This window comes from Apteryx mantelli, chromosome 10 (genome assembly GCF_036417845.1).
Source record: "Apteryx mantelli isolate bAptMan1 chromosome 10, bAptMan1.hap1, whole genome shotgun sequence".
NCBI lineage: Eukaryota > Metazoa > Chordata > Aves > Apterygiformes > Apterygidae > Apteryx > Apteryx mantelli.
This window is the reverse complement of record NC_089987.1, coordinates 15,637,338-15,653,727: the sequence shown is the minus strand read 5'-3', so window position 1 is coordinate 15,653,727 and position 16,390 is coordinate 15,637,338. Positions and strand designations below refer to the sequence as shown.

The window sequence follows — 16,390 nt, the reverse complement described above, 5'->3', positions numbered from 1 at the left end:
AGATAATAGAACAACCTTGTCACAGAGATATTCATGATGCTAAGAAATTAAAGCATCCTTAAGAATATGTGGCCCCCAGACCATTAGGGGAAAAACTAAAATTAAGAATGGTTAGGAACATATACTTTCTGAATCTGAAAGCCCTATTTTATTTTTAAAAATAATTAATGAAGCAACACTTTGAGGGGTTAGAAAAAAATATTCAGAAAATAAGCACTAATAATACCCAACTTCCATGTATGATGAAGTATCATGGTATTGAAAAATAGTTGCAACACCCAGAACTAAACATTTATAACCACCAAATTGTCAGAAAGCTGCAAATAGGGGCTATGTACTAACCTTAATTCTTCTGTAATCTATAACACTTCTTATACCCACAGTCAGGTATTTTCAGAGTGAAAATGAAAAATTACTGAGAACTGATAGAGAAGTAATAGCTGCACAACAGCAGTCATCACTGATATTCAGATAAAATAAAACTACCTTATCTAGAAAATATGATGTCGCTGCAAAACATGAAGAAGGGAAATATGGATGGAATATCCTTGGAATCATTTCTATTTTACATGCTCAGACATTATTCTGGGATAAGAATAATACTTACTGTGATCAATCATTATTTTTCTATGTCTGTGTATTTAAAGCCCCTAAAAACTTCAGGACTCTCACAAATACTGCTTGCAAATAAAAATATAAACATCTCAGCATTAAAATACTGCTGTCTTTTCCCTTATCATGTAATATTTCTTCAAATTACAATGGCATATCAAGTGTTCCCTTCACCAGACACACGAATACTACTTAGATTATTAAATGTTTCATTTGTAACTGATAGGAGGAAGCTCTGTTACAAATGTCTGAGAACAGCTGTAATTTGCCTTCAAAAAATTAAACAATTACACAATATAAGACACTTCAAAACCATAATCACACTTCAGACACTTGTTTGATTCCGACTGATTAATGTCTTCCTGTTGGACAAGTTCAGAGACAGACAATATGAAGGAGCTTTTATATTAAACATTATACTCCTCTCATGCTACATTCTACCTTACAATTTATTAATGTAAGAAACAGAGTATTTAAAAAACATGAATTAAAGGCAAAATGTATTTTAATGAAAACAATCCTTCCTCCAATCAGCAACCCACAATGAATACGCTGTATGAACCTGACTGACTTGACTGTATTTCCAGAAAAAATGCTTATTTGGAGATGGCCCCAAAACCATGACTAACCCAAACACTCTTTAAATACTCCTCTAAAAGAGGATAGAAACGTTGGTTGAAGGGGACCTTGGGAACTCATCTAGCTCAACTTCAGCTCTCACTTGAAGCGAGGCTATAGCCAAGACTGATTCAAGTACACCATGGCCTCATCTAAACAAGTCTCAAAAACTTCCAAAAATGCAAGTTTCATAATTTTTCTGAGAACCTTCTCTGGTGTTCCACTGCCCCCCAAATGAAAAGGTTTTTCCTAGTGTCCACTCTGAACCTCTCCAGGTGCAATCTTACCTTACCTTACCCTCATGTATCATTGCACATGCAGAACTTTGCACTTCCTGTTGAACTACTTCTAGCTGAACCCTCATTTCTCCAGGTCCCTCAAGTCTGGCATGTCAGCCTCCCCCCCTGTTTAGTCTTGTCCACATAGTACTTCCTCTCTCATCATACCGGCCTTTGATAATGATACTGAACAATATTGGCCTCAGAAGAGCCCCCTGAATACTCTGGTTATTAGCAGCCATTAACTGGCTATCAAACCATTGATTATTACTGTTTGGGCCAGTCCAGCCAATTCTCAACTCTTTAAACAGTCTATTCATCCACCACATATTTTGACAGCTTTCAAATGAAAATGATAATACAGTTGGCATTAACAGCCTTACTAAAGGCTTACTACACCAACTACACCCCCTGTGTCCACAGACGCAGCCATTTCACCATAGAAAGGAACTAGGTTGGCTAAGCATGACCTGTTGTTATTAAGTCCACATTAACTATTACTGATTACCTTCTAGCTCTTAACAGGTTTGGAAATGGATTTCAAGAAGTGTTTCATCATCTTTTCAGGGACTGAAGTAAGACAAACTGACTTAGAGTTCCACGAGTTCTCCTTCTTGTCTTTCTAAGTGTAACATTAGCTTCTTTCTAGTTGCCAGGTCCACATCTGTCTAGATCCACATTTGGGACAGAGGGAGCTTAGAGTTATGTTTAACCTAAAGAAGTTGTACTTCTGGATTACTAAAAGCATTAGTAAATCCACTAAAATGTCATTCATAATTACCTATAGCTTTAAATTACCCTCTTGGTAAAATACCTGTGGGCAAATACTAAAATTTGTATATTCTTACCAATTGCTAATAAAAAAAACCATCTTAAAGCAAAATCCTTAAGGATCTTTATACATCCTTACATCCTCCTCCCATTCAGTTTCCTGCCTCCATCCATAAGTTGTACAGTTGAACTGGAATTTGAGTCATGACAAAGTATGCAAATAAAATAAAAATAAAGAGAACAACTAGATAAAACAAAGCAAGTTTTACAAAATAGCCAGAATAAGGACAACACTACAGCAGCATACTATCTACACTACAAAATAGAGCAAGATCAAGGCTCTGAAGTCTCCTAGATTTGGAATATGAAGATGCTGCACTTCAGAAACAACATTACTCCCACAGTACATATGGGAGATGTCAAAGACATTTTGCAGAGGTACTCAGAGATGCCTGGAGAGCAGCTTGATCTAATGGTTACTGGACAACTTAATTTTTCAGAAGTTCAGCCATTTGGGAAGGGGATCACACTAGAATAAAAGCTGTTACAAATCTTGCCTTTGAACCAGGAAAAAACAACAATTTACATACATCAATGAAGACCTGGTCCACAGAGTGTTTCACTATCATTTATTAGAAGTGTTTTGAACTACACTAAGAGAGAATACCAAGATTGTGTAAATACTTAAAACACCTGCATCTAACAGGCCAGAGTTTGCAGTTATGGTAGGTACTTCATATTATACAGTAAAAAAAACCCTCACCTTATTTCAAATAAAGAAGGTAAGAATTAACTTTTAACTCTGAAAGCCAGCACACACTAAATGTAGACCTACAGCGTGAGTTTAGTGCTGGGAGTCCAGTGCTAGTGATACTGAAACACACGTGACTGCTTCTCAGCTCATAATCACTGGAGAAACACACATATCATTTGTGACTAACCTTAATTAGCATTATAATCACTTATTGAATTATTTTTATAGCTCTCTTAGGCAGATATACTAGAGTAGTAACATAACAAAGGATAGAAAGTATTTCAGTATACCCAGGGCTTTCCTGCACAGTATCTAAATGCATCTTTCAATACATATTTTTCTTCCATTTCCTCTTGATTTTAATGAATTAAAGTGTTTACTGGCTTCCTTTTGTGAAACAGAGTATCAACACGCACACAAGGAAAGATAAATAGGGGCAATGACCATTTCTGATGACCAAAGAAGTCTACTACTTAAATTAGGGTAGAGCTCTGTACTTCCTTCTGCGCCAGCTCAGTGTTCTGTTAGATTGGCTCAGTCCATCTCATAAAACTTCACCCTTAGAAAAAAAAAACCCTGTAATTGTCAGTCTATATTAAGGAAAAACAAGCAGCACATTTCCATCTGTTTAAAAGATGTTCAGTTCTCCTTGGAGGAATCTCACATATTGAATAAAAGGAATGCTGCAAACAATAGGAGACAAGGAGTTTCACTGTTCCTTTTGGTAATTTGTACAAGGCAAAAGGTGGAAGGGGGTATATGATTCTCTAGGTGAATGCTCACGTAGTCTGGCAATTGACAGTTTAACAGATGTGGGAGGGGAAAAAAGAACAAGCTAATAAAAGAGAACAATCTCTTGAAGTTTTGAATTCTCCTGGTTGTAAAAAAAACTCTACAAAAGCCTTTAAAAAAATACCTAAATTAATTGTTTTGCTGCAATGACAAGTCACTATACATACAGCTTAAAATAAATGCCTGTATATGAACTAAATAAAATTATTTCATACTAAAATGGGAACACAGATTCATTTGGCAACATCTCCAAAGACTGTAAGCAGCATAGATATATTATTTGCAAGCCCATGACAATTATGATGATCAATGATATCTTAAAAATCTTAAGATATTGAAGCTACAGCCAATTCTATGATTAAACCTCAGAAGTCAAAGTCAGGAAGACAATAGTAATTTTAGAAAAAGCAAGTGGTTAGATTACAGATTTGAACTGTCAAGATAGCCAGCACATAAGCAATTTCATTGAAGTGAACTCTAATACTAAAATGTTAAAAACATTCCTGCCTTATAGGACAGGGATCAAAACTCCCAGTTACTTGGAGAGCCTGAAGAACTTGAAAAAGATCTTGTGCACTAGGTTATCCTCCAGTGTCCAGAATCTTCCTCCCAGCACAGTGGAGATGAGAAAACCTAGGCTCATGATTCAATGTCTACTTGTATCAGGAAATTCCTAAACATTTTTGTGAAACCAATCTACTGCACATACCTTCACTGTCTGAACTGTTATGCACACAAATTTCAGAATCATACACATGCAGCTGCACATAATTATTGGAATTTGAATACTCAAATAGCTAGGCATCTATGTGGTTACTTCAGCATGCACTTGATGATGAAATTATGCTTCAAATTTTCCAAAAATACACCTTGTAGTCTTTAGAGAACTTTAATTTAGTCACTTTAATGAGCCCTTACTTTCACACCAGATATTTTTTCAGTAAAAGTTCAAACAGTGGTTTGTTTTTTTTTTTTTTAAACTCACTACATGAATTCTTACTCATATCATTTAATTGCTTTGACTGAAAGCATTAGGTTCTCTCACTTACCTTGAATGCAGCTCTGGACTGCCATTGTTGTATTTATTTCCTCTTTCCCAGACACCAAAGTCGGGTACACGATAGGATCTTTCCACACAAAACACAAGATTTTGAATGAAGGACACCTATGAGAAAGAAAGAAAATTGACTGAAGGAAAATTAAAGCATAATTTCTTCTACTCATGTTTTCAGAAAGACAAAGATGTTTTTTCAGCCATCAGAACTATGACTTCCATCTGAAATTGTTTTCAGAGTATAATGCTCCCAAGTTCAGATATTCTATTGCCATTCTATTTCATATCAGATGTTTTTGCCACAGTTTCACAATAGGGTGCTCATGTTATTTGTACACCAAATCTTTTCAGAGCTACCAGTTTCAAGGAAACAGACTGTCCCACTCTGTAGATATGCCCAGTACTATTCTTCCCTATAATTTAGTGTTTGGTTGTATTAAAATGACCTTTGTTTGAATGAGCCTTGAATACCCAATGATTGAGAGTGTGAATTTTCCTACCTCTCTCCTTAACTGAAATTTAGAAGCATTAGCTAGGTGAAGCAGCAAAGAGTACCACATAAAAAAGTCATCAGCACGGTTATATACTTCTACCAGTGATGGTGTTCAGAACATATGGGGGCAAGGGATGTCAATTACAGTTATTTTACAAGACTAACTAAGGATTTCCAAAAAGCAGATTTACAGAAAAAGGAAGCATTTAGCAAGGGGAGGGGAGGAAAAGAGGAAAAAAAATGTTGCCAAATGAAATCTTCACAAAACAATCATTCACATCACGGATATGTAAACGCAACAAACAAGCTGGTACCAAAACATTCTTACAGAAATTATGGATTGTCTGTGTTAAGCTTATTTATCCAGGTATCAAGCATGTATAGAGCAAAGTGTAATAAAGAATATGCATGCAGCATGGATGAAAGAAAATACTAATGTTATTCTATTTTATATGTAGATACTGCAATCAAGCTCATTCATTTGCATAATCATATGCTGCTCTCTTTGCTATGGATGCAAAGATGGGATTAAATTAATTTTTCAACTGCAAACAGATGGAACTAGAGGATAACTCATTGACAGTTGCCACGACTGACAATAAGCAACCTTGTATACAATGATTTCCTCCCTCCTGAGCCCTGAGTTCTGTGTACAGACACATTCATGTGGACAGCCTGCCAAACATCAGCCATCTGTCAGCATCTTCTACTGTACTAGCACTAGTTTAAAATTCACTCTCTAGGAAAGGAAAGCCACTAAATAAGTCATGCAATTCATAACAGGAGCAAGAGAGAACTGAAGGCATTTCAGCACAGGTTTCAAAAAACATATGCATTTGTGTTTAATCTACAAAAATATACTATGGCAATCAATGAAGTCTTATGTGTTATTTTAAATATGAATGGAATTGATGGAGCATTGACATGAAAATGTTGTGGTTTTTTTGTTTTTTGTTTTTTTTTTAAATAGAGAAGTGTGTGAAGTGCATCACTGACTACTACTGCCTGGAACTACTAGTTAGGAACAACTGATGTGGAAGGACTTTAATTGACAGTGCCCATTGCAGTACTCTCTCAGGCCATTGCTATTCTCTTCATCATTTCTGAAAATTTTAGGGTCAAACAATTAAGAAAGGGGGAACGTGCTTTATGGCTTTTTCAGTTCTTTCATGCTGTGCCCTTAGATCTATTTTTAATATGCTGAAAAACAGGGTAACTCAAGTAGGAAACATGAAAGTACTCAGTCCTAGCAAAGAACCTCAGCTAGACATAATGACTTCCATTTCTTCTTTAAACAGCTCTGTGTATTTCTGCTAACAGAGTATGTGAGCAAACAGCAGCAAGCTCTAGATCCATTAAAAGTCAGCTATCTCCAATGTAAGGTAAAGAGACCTTGGGCTGAGATGATCCATTCACTCTCTTTTTTGGACCAATAAATCTGGAGTGACAGGCAGTGTCTTGTAAGTGCCTGCTGAGGAAATGCGGTAGATTTAAAAGCCGCTAGTACTAATTCAAGCAACAGAAAATATTCTTGATCTTATCCCATCTACTGGCAAGTCCTGATTTGACAAATGCAAAGAATCACATGCATTATAACAGTTGCTCCCTGCTTTTGAGCAAAACCTTTAGTGTTTCGATAGTATTTGATTGCTCCTGATACACAAACCTTTCCTTCACCACAAACATTTTCAGCAGTCATTTACTGTTGTCTATTACAACTCCGATCATCAAGTCTGCCACTTTTGTCACACCTGTTAATGCATGTATTTTATGAATCAAAAACATACTGTTTCCATAATGTTACTGTTTCTCTGAGAAGTGAAAAGTCATCCACTTTTCCTGTGTGTTTAGGTAATACACAGCAAGGTGGCATTGGTAGCATAGTGGATGTGGCATCTGCTACCCAAACATAAAGTTGAACATTTCTTTCCAGTGAAATATATTTTTTTTCCATCCCACTTAAACTTAGAAAGCATTAGGCCATCTCTAAGTCATCATTTCTATTTCTGCTAAGCAGTCTGTTGTTCAATGAACATGGCAGAGAAAAAAAAAAGCATCAAAATAACAGAGGATGTTTCCTTTCTCTTTTGCTATCTAAAATAATATTCTTAAGATGGACAAAAAAAAACAGATGGACAAATCACTTCCACATTTTCATCTGGGACAATCTATCAGATTCAAGGTTTATTTCCTAAAAATCATACACTGCAACCATCTCCATATACAATAACACATCAGGATAAAAAGGCATCTCTGTTTTTTATATAGATTTGACATGTTAAAATCCTGCAAGTCCAAGGTGAGATTGTAAATCTCTCCTGGAGAATATCTGAATTGATTTGAGGATACAGAAGAATTGGTCAATATGACCATCATATTCAGAGGGACATCTGCCAGTACCCAACATAACTGATAGTTAATCAGTTTGATTTAAAAAAGACCAAAAAGTAATGTTTACTTATGCTAGAATATTATTTACTTATGCTAGAATATTAATTCCTCAAGTAGAGATAAAAAATAAAGGTATTGACTGGTCTTATTTAATTATAGGTCAGAAATTCATATGACAATAGAAAGACAAGGTAAAAATACAACTGACAGGAGAATGCAATGGAATCCCACAAAATGGAAGATGAAGTTTTGGTCATTCTCTTTCTCCCTTTTTTTCTTCCACATTAGCATAAACAAAGAAGTGGAAAAGGAGAGGAAATTACATTTTTTTGCAGCACTGTATCTCCATAGTTGGCAGAGTTTGAATCAGACAGATGGATCACTTCTACAGTACAAATGTAACTGATAAGATCAGAAACAACAACAAAAAAAGGTAAATCTTAATATCCTCTGTCTTCACCTGAAATTTCTATTTCTTTCAAAAGCAGTTGAATTTGAGGGTGTAAGAAAATTTGCTACCTCGTAAAAATTAGCTTTTTCTCTTGCTAAAGAGTCTTGGAGCATTGGAGTGCCTACTTAGGCACTCATAATCTTATCAGAAAGATTATAATGTATAGAACCAGATTTTTCAACACCTTACTTAGATATGTTAACATAAAAAACTTCAAGCTCTTACATGTTCTACCACCTATTTGGCATCAAAATTGAAATAATTTGAAAATGGCCATAAAACTTTTGAATTAATTTTTGACTAGGCTTGTTAATGTCTCTAGGGAAACAGAAATCATACTTTCACCTAAAGTTGTTCAGCCCTCTGACCACTAATCGAAGCAACTTTATTTCAGAAGGGGACAGAGTAGGAATGAGCTGCTTTACAGCACTCAATATACAGTTTATCCTCTACAAACGAACTTTCTAAATGCAAAATAAATGAAGCACTCCAAAATGGTCACAGGACAAGTGTGCTTAAAGAAAATTAGATCTGTTCTGCTTTCTAACATTTGTTGTAATGGAAAAAATGCTATTAGATGTTTTAAATAGCTTGATTTTTAAAGAAATCAGGAGATTTTAGTACGTTTATTTTCTTGTCATGATAAAGAAACTTGTTAACACTTCATAATTAGATAAAAATGCAATTTTCTGTATCTTTAAATGAGAAATTTTTATTAATTGTGCAAACAACTAAGTGCAGATATATTAAATACATAGAGAAATTATTTACATATCGTAGTAGTCGTAACCAGAAGATTATTGTACACCAAGGAGTTAGTGATCCAAATAACAGTTGACCTGAGTAGGCACATGCCTGTGCTGTGCTATACGTATCACCTGGTTAATTATAATGGATGAGCCAGTAGGCAGCTCCTACTTGGCAACGGTGATTATGCCACCTGCGTGTCCTTGTCTTTATCTTAAAGTGAAGCAGGACTTTCTCATGCGAACATCCTTTTGCTTGGCAATAGAAATGAATAGAATTGTTTACTTCTAAGAAAATCCTGTAAGAGCTCTACAGACCATAATGCTGGTGAACTTCTGCACAGAAGGGGTATGTGCAGCATGCCATGCCTGGACTAGAAGTCAGTCCAATGCTTTACAATGGGATTACCAGCATTTGAAGGGATTATCTATGCTATTCCCATCTTCCTTCTTGTGTTACCTCCAATAAATTGTATTTTAATCAATAACTTACAGAGTCTGAGTGCCTTCCTTAGTAGGATCTATCATGAACATTCGCACCAGTGAATTATATGTACAAAATACAGACTATATGCTTGCTAATAATGGCATAACTACACACCTAATGTCTAACAAGAATATTTCCCAACTGAAGCAAATACTAAAAGATCCTGCTGGCCACCACTGTTTATCACATTCAAGATTTGAGCACAGAAGAAAAAGTAGGACAAGGAAATCATCCTCAAGAGCTTCAATAGGAGATATAGTCCCACTATTGATAGTTTTTTCACAATGAAAAACATAATTTGCCATTCAGAAGAACTGCATTTTCTACTTAGAATCCAGGCTGCCATTAAGGAAAAAAAAGTCCAATTTGCCCAAGATATGGGCAAATAACAGCAATAAGATCATGGATGTGGATTTAAAAAATAAATAAATGACAAATTTCAGTTTTAAGTATCTCAGCAATATAGCATTTATCAGCATATGTCAGTCAAAACTATTAAAATTAAGTGTTATGAAAGAAATCTTCAGCTTAAGAAACTATTTCTTTGTCCTTGCCACTGGCATGGATGCAGCAAAATAGCCACAGATCTATAGGAAATTGTCTCAACAACTGTACCAAACATTAAGGTCTTCTACACTAAATAACAGATTACAGTCTTTCTGTGTATTAATTAGGCAGCAGCTGTCATTCTAACAAAATCATTTTGTTAAAGCATATAGCCTACATTGAAAATAATATATGCTTAGTTTCATAATATAATTAATCTAAATCACAATGATGCAAACACAACATACCATTAAGAAATGGCGCTGTATAATACTGCATAAGAACAAGGCCAAATTAAAGGAGCATTAGAAATCAACATTAAAGTGGAATAAACTTAAAGTATAAAAGGACTCAGGAAATTAAAGTTACTTCCTCTAAATAACATATTACTTTATTTTGGAGAAAAAGGTAAAAAAGTTATGTAACCATCTCCTTGTCATGACTCATCATTATGTCATTAGAATTTGAACACTCTAGATCCAGCAGCAGAAAGCTATTACTTTCACAAAGGAAAAAAAAGAGACTTGGGAGAAAAGAAAGTGGGTGAGAATTTATAGTTTGATTCATGGCAGGTTGCACGGAGCCTTTCCCCATCAAAAATGAGCAAGTTAACTGCTGCATGTAGCATTCTTGCAGAGGGATGCTTAGCCAAGGGAAGGGAAAGGGGAAGGGAAATAACGGTGCTCGCCTTTTCAGGTACTCTGGTTATTCTAACATTGCAAAGATTTTGCCAGTACAGTACATGGTACTGATGCTACTCCTGGCTGCTTTGGTTTTATACTAACATGGCCAGGCCTCAGAATGTTCAAATTCATCCGTGCCTACATTCCCACAATCCAAAAAGCAATTTTTCCCTGTCTTTCTTTCAGCAACCTGTAGCTTAGCTGTTTACTATTTCACATGACTACCAAAAGAAATCTCTTGCTCTAAAACTGATAGTTTTAGGTTTTAATATTCCAAATTCTCAAAATTCTTTTTTGTTTACAGCATCAAATACTAAGCCTTACACAAAAACCAAGTCTTCACGCTTAAGCAGCCATTTTCTTCTTTTTATCTAATTCTTCCTCAAATAATACTTCAAAATGCCACACTTGATAACATTAATTTGCTGTTTCATAGGCAAGAAACATATTTCCAATTGAATTACACTCCCTTCCCCCAGTGAATCTCCTGTCATATGTAATGGCTAATCAGTTTTATTCAACACAGGTGAATAAACTTATTTCATTTGGGGGAAAAGAAGTGTAAAAAGAAGAGATTTCCCTTCCAAACGTAAAAAAAAAACCCCAAGATCTATTCAGAGTTGGCCAGCATAAGGCTGGACTGACACTGCATCACAATTGTTATTGCTATAGGCAACATCATACAGGATATTTTTTATGTTGAAAGCAGTGTTTTCTGTGGGTTTTGGTAGCTAGAATTTTATACATTCATGAATTATAAGTCCTGGATTCTACTTTTCTAGCTTCTTTTCAAGAAATCTCCACAGTCCATAGATCAGATAATTAAAAAAAAGAAAGGTGTGGGGGGAGGATTGTACAGGTCTTCTTTCAGTATTTGATTTCACTGTCATCCTAAAATAAAGAAATGCGAGTTTGTGACTCATCTTTCACTTTATTAATAAAACACACATTACTATTTTGAAGGTGAACTGTGTTGCAAAAATGACCTACAGATTAATTCTATAGTATTTTTATACTCATAAAATGATTAGCGGTACTACAATAGCTAAGCTATTCTAATTATGCCTGTCTAGACATTAAGTCACATATATATTTATATATTTATCAAACAGGATTGATTGTTTTCTAGTCCATTAAAACATTCTATGTGACATTGTCAGGACATAAAAGAAACTACACCACTCTCAAGCAACATGCCAACATTTTACTTACTAACTAACTCACGTTGTATATCTTAAATTCCTGGCAGTGTTTACCATCCAAAAAGTAAGTCTAGACCCTCACTAAATAAATGAAGTATGATTAAGCACTAATAAAATGAAGTATATAAAAATAATAATCAATATTTACCATTAATATTCTAAATAAAAAATTGCACTTTATTGAAAGTTTAATCATCAGGCCAATAACAAAAATACATTTTTAAAAAATACACTCAGTCTAATCTTTGTGACAAGCAAACCTACTTTCTGGGTACATTCATACTAAATAATGAAGATAACCAGGAATTCTGGCAAAGCAATAACCAACTAAGAGATGATTCCATACAGAGCATTTAAGATAACTAGAAGGCAATATATTTATGTACTCTCTAACACTTCCAGAAGAGTTATTCAGGCACATGTAACCCACACTTAGATTAGAAAGGTAGATGTTAATATCATGAAGAAAGGTTTGTGTGTATATATATATATATATATATATATATATATATAGCTATATTGCCAAAACAAGATATGACAGAATTTCCTAATACCGAAAGGTTCACATGTATTTGAAGAAAGTCCTTCAAGCTTTCCAGAAAATACTCTATTTATTCATACTGATGAAATTCCACAGGACAGTATGCATTGACTGATGGATTTGAAATAAGGTGAAAACTCAGAATAACAGAACTAGAAGTTAACTGTCCCAACAGACCTTTAAAATCTTGACCTTGTACCTTTCAAACATAGCAGGGAACTGTAAAAGTTTTCAATGTCCTGTTAAATTTGCTCTTCACATATCTAACACTTTATTACCTATTCATTTATTTCACTATCCATCCATTCCATTTATCTTTACTGACTGCTATTAAAAGTGGAAAACATTTCCAGTGTATTTCTAGAAAAAAAATCATTTTAGAGTTAGTAATTAAATAAAACCATTGGAAAAAAAAAACCCTTAATAAAGCATGTGTTTTAACATCAGAAAACAATTAGTACCTCATCCGTGTTGTAGATAATCTGCAGCCCCGAAGAGATCATCTCAACCAAATAGAGGAGAAATAATGACACAGCATTTATCTGATGTAATTAAAGACAGAAAATAAACTATAATTAAATTTAAGCTTATTGGAGTCAAATAAACAGACAAGTTAAATGTAAAGTTACTCAGTAATAAAGATGGTCCCATGATAACACAGAATTAGTTTTGGTTCTTCAGAAATATTATCCTACTATAATAATAACCTAGAGGCAGTGATGTGGAAACAACTGATAGACAGAAGTGCTACAAGCAAGCATTCTCTTCTACAACTTCTTCTACAGCATCATTCTTTAAAGTATTTGAAACAATGGTATTAAAAAGATTTTGTTTAAGAATACCGCATTGACCCATATGAAATCACTCTAGTCACAAGCTATCTCAAATTCATATATATAACAATTTATTAGCAAGTAGAGCACCAAAAGAGAAGTAGCGTATTAAAGGCTTATCTAAAAAACAGACCCCTTGATCCCTAACTGGACTATTGAGATAAATCACCTGGTAGAAGAATAATTATAACATTCAGACTATGATTATAGTTATAAAAAAAAATTTTCTTTTGTACATGGTATTTATTAACAGTTATTACTTCAACAGTTGCACAGATGAGTATCTTGTCAGACTATTAACGAATCAAAGAAAAAGTGTTTCTGTTGCACAACATTTTTATGCAATTGAGAATTTGTATGACCTCAATAAAGAAAGTTTATAATAACTCGCTTCAATGAGCTACAAAACCACAATCTCAATATGTGAAATTCAGAGAAATCATCTAGAACGAAAATGGATTTTTATTTGAAATATAGCAGTTAAAGAATAATGTCCAGATTCCAAACACCCTAGCATTTTAAAAAACCACTGACTCCAATTTCTTAATACAGACTGAAAAGAGCTAAGTACAGCAATAATGGCTGGCCGACTAGCCAATATATTCCTTTCTTCCCAACTCAGCTGCTTCAGTTATGCTGCTGTCTGTTATCTTCACATGGCTAAAAACCCTCTATTTCTGGAGATGTGTGGTGACAGAAGGGAATTTGCATTCACATTTCCAGGAGGGACCGAGTTGCCATGAGATAGAGACTTAGAACTATCAAACCATGCTCCTCAGATCCCCAAATTTTTGCTTCCCTGTGGATATAATACGGTGTGCATGTTCAGGAAGTTTCACTCAGAAATCCAAAAGTGAAAACTTAGGATAATTCCACAAGTCATTTTTCCTCACAACATACATTTTCTAAATCCAACACATTTATCCTATACAGCAGAACTATTCTGGTGCCATTGGCACCATGAAATTAAATAATTATCAACCTACTGTCACTTCTGATTATCTCACAAGCAATTCCAAAACTAAAGGAGTATGTCAGGTTATGGAATGCAAAAAGACAGAATGCAAAGAAGGGGCAAATGAGTGCAAAGAAGGGGCTGAAGGTTTAAAAAATAAAATAAAATAAAATAAATCCAATCTTCTGAAAATAGCGATCTACACAATTTTTTGAAAATGAATAAAAGGCTAGAATCTTTCTTTTATCACAAGGGCAAATCAATGCTTTGGCAAACGAAAGAAAAAAACAACCAATAAACAGAAGAGTCATATCATGAATTTTATTAGGAAACACTGCATCTAATAGTGAACAGCAAATTAACAGCTAGACAAAGATGCTGGCAGTGTACCTTAAATTTTTCCTATGAAATAAAATTGCTCAGACTTCCAGAAAACTAAGCTGGGTACATAAATAAGAAATACAGTTTCCAGTATAAGATTACACTGAATCTTTCACTTTACTGACTGCTTCAACTTTTTCTGCCAGGATTATTTAATGACAGCCACTTGTTAGGCTCAAGAAGAAGCAACTTTAAAATAAACACACACCTCCCCACAGCTATTTCAGTATCTTCTGACCAAGATGTACCACACAGTCAATTTTAAAGCAGTCTGTCCTTTTCACCAAAAGATACAGAAGGAATCTCAATTTATCAACTTTTCACAAATCTAACAACTTTTGAGAAGACTGCATCATGAAAAAACAGATACAACATTATCTGAAAACCATCTGAACTCTCATTTACACTGACACACACACACACGCTTACTTTACCTGAAGATGACCATATTCCTCACAGGAGAAGACCTCATCTCCAGTCTGTGCACTGAAAACAGAATGAAGACATTCAGATGGCTTGGGGTCTTGCTTAAACCGCTGAACCTAAAGGTGAATTAAAGGCAAAACACAAAACCAAAGTCAATAATTTGAATATATTTGGCAATCACAAATTCACTATATAACTCAGATATTTGAAAGTTTCCTGATATGAGCACCAAGCTACATGAAACTTAAAAAATTTGATATTTATCAAAATGTGTATTTTACAGGTACTTAAAGAATATTCAGCCGATCTATTTAAACTCTTTTTTCTTGGTAGGAAAAAAAAAATCCCTAACAGATAGCTATAGATATTTAGTCACCCTCATCTTCTGGCAGTATTACTTGATCAAAACTACAGCAACGTTAACAATTGTCAGCTCCTTCAGGCAATGGTTACATTTGTTTAGCAGTCATTACCAACACATCGTCCGAGTTTCGTGACGTTTTCAGCGCTGCTATCTTCATAAGACATTCTTCTCCACCAATGAATCATACATAGGTATGATTCAGGTGCAAGACAGTAAGTCAATACTATTCTGTGGAGTTACCGTGACTAGTCAGTGAACATACTCAACACATTTTAGGTTACAACTCATATGTTCAATAGCAGTAGAAGGTAACAATTGCAATTTTTGTCACAGAATCATCTATTCAAGTCACATCTCAGTATTTTAGCATTTTTTTCCCCAATAAAATGAATTATATATCTTCCTTCTACATTGGTCAGCCCATACACAGTCTCTAAGAATAAAGTCCAATTTGAATCACATCTGTTAGGTACCTCAGACTGCGTATTACTGCACTGCAGGAAGAGACAAGCATTTACAGTAATCAAGGTGAAAAATGACAACCAATATATCAACAGTATGACATCTGTATTAATTTAATGTTTATTATTCACATCTGCGCTGAACATCCCCAAAACAAACCGCTGCATGTCAAAGGGAAAAACAACAGCTCCACTGTAACAAGACCAATTTAGGTCCAGATATGAGACAATGAAGAAACAGACTAAAAAAGTTTAGAAAAATTTTGGCAAAAACAGCTCTGGCAATACACCCAATTTGCTTATTATTGATACCATATGCCTACAAACATAACTTTTGAGTTCGTGTGCCTAGAATGATGTGAACTATGTGGTAACAGGAAAATGATTTTTAAAAATAGAAATAAGTCTGTGACATGAAACTTTTAAAATAATCACATGGAATACAGTATAGATATCTAACTATCTGCAGAATTACTGCTAACCACTGTACAAAATTAATGCACCAAATCTGAATTTTGATAAGGAAAAGCCAAATAAAAATAATTAAAGAA

At 34.6% G+C, this 16,390-nt stretch overlaps 1 protein-coding gene across 6 annotated transcripts in view; it reads right to left on the bottom strand.

The window, feature by feature from the left end:
* Positions 1-16,390, bottom strand: part of PHKB (phosphorylase kinase regulatory subunit beta) — a 100,598-nt gene that overhangs the window by 63,760 nt on the left and 20,448 nt on the right. For all 6 annotated transcript variants that reach the window (XM_067302548.1, XM_067302549.1, XM_067302550.1 and 3 more), the window contains 3 exons: positions 15,023-15,130; positions 12,881-12,961; positions 4,875-4,990 (listed from right to left, as the gene is read on the bottom strand). In XM_067302548.1, the coding sequence (XP_067158649.1) occupies positions 4,875-4,990; positions 12,881-12,961; positions 15,023-15,130 (305 nt within the window). The remainder of the gene's footprint in view (positions 1-4,874; positions 4,991-12,880; positions 12,962-15,022; positions 15,131-16,390) is intronic.